This window comes from Chrysemys picta, chromosome 1 (assembly GCF_011386835.1).
Source record: "Chrysemys picta bellii isolate R12L10 chromosome 1, ASM1138683v2, whole genome shotgun sequence".
NCBI lineage: Eukaryota > Metazoa > Chordata > Testudines > Emydidae > Chrysemys > Chrysemys picta.
In genome coordinates this window covers 120,948,940-120,954,939 of record NC_088791.1, presented here as the reverse complement: position 1 = coordinate 120,954,939, position 6,000 = coordinate 120,948,940, and the positions used below count along the sequence as shown (strand labels likewise).

The 6,000-nt window shown below is 40.4% G+C and overlaps 1 protein-coding gene across 1 annotated transcript in view; it reads right to left on the bottom strand.

The window, feature by feature from the left end:
• Window positions 1–653: 653 nt before the first annotated feature.
• The window catches only part of ST8SIA1 (ST8 alpha-N-acetyl-neuraminide alpha-2,8-sialyltransferase 1), a 152,518-nt gene continuing 147,171 nt past the window's right edge, over window positions 654–6,000 (bottom strand). The window contains exon 5 of the mRNA XM_008165713.4: window positions 654–2,483. Within this exon, the coding sequence (XP_008163935.1) occupies window positions 1,997–2,483 (487 nt within the window). The 3' untranslated portion in view covers window positions 654–1,996. The remainder of the gene's footprint in view (window positions 2,484–6,000) is intronic.

Genomic DNA, 6,000 nt, shown 5'->3' with positions numbered 1-6,000 from the left:
ACTATTTGATTCTCTGAAATCCTTCCTTACTGAATACCCTTGCATAAATAAAATGAACAGGTCCAAGATGAAAGAATTACCAGGTTATGCAGCATTCTATCAGATTTGTTGATTGTATCTTCTTAATATAGACAAAGATAAAGCAAAATATAGAACCCAGTCAAATTTGCTCATACAAATTTCTAAAACACTATGTAAGCCAAATAATCTCCCACCTTCTTTTAGGACTGTAAACCTAAATAATGATGCCCATTTCATGTTCTGGAATATTAATCTTTAAAATGATTTTATTCTGAAAGGTACAGTTAAAAATTTCAGAAGTGTGAAGACTTCTCTGTTTCTGTCCTACACAGACATTTGAGGGATTTTTTAAACCATTATTTCTATTTTGCAGGCAGCTGACACTAAAAATAAAAACATCATCAAAGCATGATAGGACATACCCCCCCCCATCCCCCAACCCCCCAAACCAAAGCGTTGCCTGTTTGGAACTAATATGCATAGCATAGGAAATACTTGTGGCAAGCCAATGTCTGTTGTTCTCGTTTTTTGCTGTTTTGACAGTTTGTAGCTGCTAGTGATGGAGTAGAGAGCAACAAGGATGCAGATCTGAATTTAAAAGGCTAATCTTGCAGCCGAAATTGCAACAAAGATGACGTTCCAATATTTTATTTTTGTCACAGTCCTAAAAATAAGAGTATTAATTTACACAGCATTAGAAAGGTTCCAGGACCATGGGCCAGCTGAGAAATAAACAAAATGAAAACAGTCTGTGAAGCGATGAAAAGGCTAGAGCAGCCTAAGTGAAATGTACACACTTACATAACTCACTGATTTCAAGGACAGTGACTGTGTTATGTAAGCACCTGACAGGGTCATTTACTCTTTGCTCACTATGTAGTTTTTAAAGAGTGCTCCCAAGGGCTGTTTTTTTTTTTTTTCAAACAATATCTTGGACAAGAGATGATCTGGGGAGAAAAATAAAAAATAAGACTTTACGGCCAGCATTGCAAACAGGAAGGGATCTAATCGCAGAAACAGAACATCGCTTCAAGGAAAAAGGATTTTCATTGTTTTAACAAATTTTAGAAGACACCTGTACTCACTGTGTACCGTCTGTGCTACAAGTAAATTAAGAACCTGGGCCCGCATACCTTTGTGTGCCTCAAACTCCCATTGAGATCACTGAGCATTTGACGTAAGAAGGAATACAGAATGAGACCCAAAGAATATACAGTAAATTGGTCAGGAGCAGCCCTTATTACAAAACTTACTATTCTACAAGAATGGGCCAAAACCAAGCTACTTGAATTGTTTTTAGCTTCAACATTTCCCAAAGAATTTGCCAGTGTTGCATTAAAATGTATTACCATTTTTCAACCATCTCTAGTCCATAATACTACATTGACATGGTTGTAAATTGCAGAGTTCTGAACTACCACTGCTAAATACTGTGGTTCGGTAGGGGTTTTCCAATATTCAGGGATTGCTCTATTACAAAAACTGGGCACGGTTTCACCAGAGTCTAAGCACCCTTAGTTCTGTCCCTTGAAGTCACTGGGAGTTGGTGACACTCAGCACTCCTGGCTTGAAGGAAGGTAGTAAGAAAGGAAGGAAAGAAAGGGGGTCGTGCTAATCTGGAATTAAATGGACTTTCAACAGCGAGTAGCATTTAGCACAGTCGGCCTCCATCCAACCCTTAATGCCCCTTTTAAATTGATCTTTTAAAATGGGAACCAATCAAGTTCAGGGGTGCTGCTTCCAACAGTAATTTCATAATTTTGTGGTAGTGAATTCCATGAGAGCTACTTATTTCTCCATAACACTGTGTGTAAGGACGTGTCTCTTGTTTTGCCTTCACGTTATCAATAGAACAAGTAGCATCTTTAATGTCTCTGCAAATCCATAAATATTTTCCCCTTTCTCTTTTAATTTTCTTTTTGGAGAATATGGAAATTATAACGAAGAGGATCCCCCATGCCCTTCCTTATGGTCCTTAAGCAGAGGACTGGAGTAAAGGGGCCTCACACTGTTCTAGCTGCATTCTCAATACACCATTTTTATGAAGAAACCAGAGCTGTAGAAACTCCTCTGGCATGGCATGGAACCCAGAATCAGGCAACACGTTGTCATAGTAATGATGGCTGATAAACCTCCCATGCAGGTCCACTGAAAAAGGCCAGAAGCCATAGATGGTTACTTCTTCGCACAGACCTAGGGCTGCACTGACAAGGAAGAGACCTGTTGAAAGCCGCTTGGCATGGATTCCTCTGCTCTTCCAAAACTTGCCAATGTCACGGAGGAAGTTGGGATTGGCAAAGAGCACCGTTTGGTTGGCACCAAAGTCCTCCAGGGTGTAGTAAACCCGTAGGGATGGCTCTGTCCCCGTCTTCATAGAGAAGGCTGGCATATAGATGTAGCTATGGTTATAGACTTTAACACTATCCACAAAGGTTTTTCTAGACCAAAGCAGATTCTGGAATCTGTGAAAACAAAAGAAAGGCATGGGGGTTACATATATTTTCCTGTTCATTTCAGAATCCAGCTCAAAGCTAACCTTCCTGTATTTTCAACTATGCATGGATTTTCTCTAGCCAACCGTGTGGACTGTTTCTGCCATCGTGCCTATCCATTCCCTTTGCTTGTTAACACTGGTCTCCTCTGTCCCTTTCTCCAGTGTCATCTGGACCTGTCTTCCTGTATGTCTCCATTCCAACTCTTCACTTCTTTTCAAATCTCATGTGAAAACGTACCTTTTCTCTCTTTCTTGTGCCTCTGAATTTCTCTGTCCCTCTGCTATTGTTTATTATTTAGCTCCAGGAGAAAAAATGGGTTTGCAGTTGAGGCACTGGACTGTGACTCAGGAGAGCAGAGTTTGGTTCTTAGCTCTGCTAAAGATTAGACTTCCTGTGTGACTCTGGGCAAATCACTGAGGGTGTGTCTACACTGCAATAAAGAACCTGTTACACCGAGTCTCAGAGCCCAGGTGAATTGACTCAGGCTTGCAAGGATTGGGCAGCAGGGCTAAAAATTGCAATGTCGATGTTCAGACTCAGGCTGAAGTCTAGGCTCTGAGATCCTCCTGCCTCGTGGAGTCTCAGAGCCCAGGCTCCATCATGAGCCCAAACATTGACATCTCAATTTTTAGCCTCCACAACCTGAGGCCCATGAGCCCGAGTCAGCTGACCCGGGCCAGCCATGGCCATGTTGTAGTGTAGATGCACTCCCAATCTCTGTACCTTAATTCCTCCTCTGTAACATAGGATACTTCTGTGCCTCCAAGGCTTTGTAAGGAAAAATCCATTATTGTTTGTGAGGCACTCAAGTACTACAGCAATGAGGGACATAAGTCAGGTATAGGTATAACTGAAATATGAAAAGCATTTTGGGAGAGGGTTTATACAAAAGAAATGAAAAATAAGCCAATATATTGTAGCAATGGGTTGTACCTGTTTAGAGAAGAATTAGATCCAGTCAATTTTTTTTTTTACCCTGTGAAAACTGACAAATTTTATTGAAAATTTTAGCAGAAAGTTAACATTTCACTGAAAATGTTTTGGTGTTTTAGCTGAATTGCCAAAAACTGAAGAGTTTTCAGTTTTCTAAGGGCGGGGATGAGGGGTGAGGATTTTTCAGGAAAACAGATATTTTCTTTTTATCCAAAACCCAATTTTCTGTCTGAAAACTTTTGGACAAAGAATTTTTTTTTTACCAGCCTTAGTAAAAATCCTTGTTGTTCTGGCTCCTTAATAGTGCTTAAAATTAAATTAAAAGGATCTCAGTCAGATTCTACATCAGCAGCAGTAAGAAATATTTATATAACCAAAATGCATCTATAAAGCCAGAAGACATTGTTTGTTTCTGTTATATCTTTATGATTGCTTAAATATGATGTTAGAGGTTAACATTCTGTTTCTGGAACTACATGGACTCTTAGGACCTAGCACTTAGCAAAAACAAGTTGCATGGAAACCAATGTGTTGTTTAGGATAAATGGCACCACAGACCAAACAGACAGAGCTGAACTCCAAATTAATGTACAAGATGGAGCAATGTTGTTAAGTGGGTTTAAAGGCCACTTATATTTCTAGATTACAAGTTAAGGAGCCAGAAAAAGGTACAAGTTAAAGTAAAAAGGCTCCTGTTGGCAGCTACCAGGATGGTTTAAAATGGTGTAGATTTTTATTCTGCTAAACCACTCCTCTGACCTTTTGGCATTAGACTTTTAAACCACTGACAAACACCTATTGATGAGTAAAGTTCACATCACCTTTGACTTCCACCCAGGGTATCTATTCCAAAGTACTATTCTTTGATGAAAAGTAACCTCTCTATACTGAGGAATTAAATACTTCCAGAGATGCAAGATGAATGGTGACTCTGGCAGGAAATTCTAGGTTAGTTTTGGATACTCGCATCCACTCACCATGGCTCACAGTGGCAAAGTACTGTTGTTTGACACTGAATAATGCCACTGAAATGCCCTACTGAGGCATTCTGACAGGTCAGGGACTTTTCATGGATGATATTCAGGACCCAGTGGAAAAACCTGTTTAATTACAGGAGTCACTTGCTTGGTGTGGGAATCTGTTCTGCACTGCTAGAATTCCTCCCTTCATCAGGGAGTCACCATAAACTCTTGATAACTTACATTTGCTCTCTCCTCAGAGTCATAGGCACCTAAGTTGTGCCAGTAAAAGATCTTGTCGTCTTTATTAGCATCCCATAGTGCCTATGTCTTGTCTTCTACATGAATTCTAATTGTCTCAGGACAGAGTAAATTTTTTTCTGCACATACGTCAGAGAAAGCAGCCCTAATATTACCTCCTTTTCTAACAGCTGGGTTATTTTCTCTCTCACGCACAGGCACCCTATATACATAAAAACTATTGCTGAAATTTTCTCAGAGGCAGAATTGATATTGTCATCTCTCTACCACTTATAGCACCCTACCCCTCTCAAACACTGAGCAGTCTTAAAAGTGTTATATTATATAGGAATGACATATCAGGTCCAATTTAATACTGGCATTGTATAAGACTCCGAACAGCAGAAAAACTAGGATTCCTGATTACTCTTCTTCACTCTGCCATGGATATACTGCAAATCACAATCTTTGTGCCTGAAAGATGGGTGTAAAAACATCTCCTTCACAAGGGTATTAAGAGATCTAATTTTGTGTAAACAGCTTTGGAATGAGAGGCACTACACGAGCATACAAACAAACAAACAAAACCCATTGGTCTGAATATGAAACTAGCTGACCTGGAGCAGTTGATTAACAGATCTTATCAGATAGGGCTACCTAAACATGGATCCTCCATGGGCACGAACATTGTGACTGCATTTGAGCCTAATTCTAAAAGGAAATCACTTTCTTTTGAGCATTTACCACTTAGTTGTTTGTCTAGCAATGGGGTTAAGCACAACCGAAATAAACAAATAGGACAATAAATTCATTGAATAACTTATTGCATTTGGCAGACACCGATAAAGCATGTAAAGATCAGCCAGGACTGAAGTATACTGGCAGAGGAGTGCAAAGCGGAGTTACATTTACCTTTACACACTGATGTGCACAATAATGATTTGTAAAAGCCAGTATCCAGTGCTATTAGTTCTTTGTTTTCATGAGTAAAGTGCAAGCCTCCCTGAATGAGGGTTCACCTGCTGCCCATGTGGAAAAGCAAGAATCCTGGCCAGTTTTGGAACATTTGGGCTGATATATTTTGAGGCAAAAAAAAAAAAATTCCCCTTACAAGCACAAGCTCATGTAGGTAGAAGTGCAACCCCCCGATCCCAGTGCGAGCTTTGGGAAGCATTGCATATTGTCCATCCAGTATGCAGGGGAAACACACCTCCTGCTACAACCTCACAGGGACAGAGTGTGCACTTCCCCAGCTCTCTGCTAGCCATTGCAGAGGGAGGAGTGGGGACATGTCTTCTCCCTGCTCCTTTTAGGGATTCTAGCAGCACCAGTGCTGCTAACCTAGCGCAGGC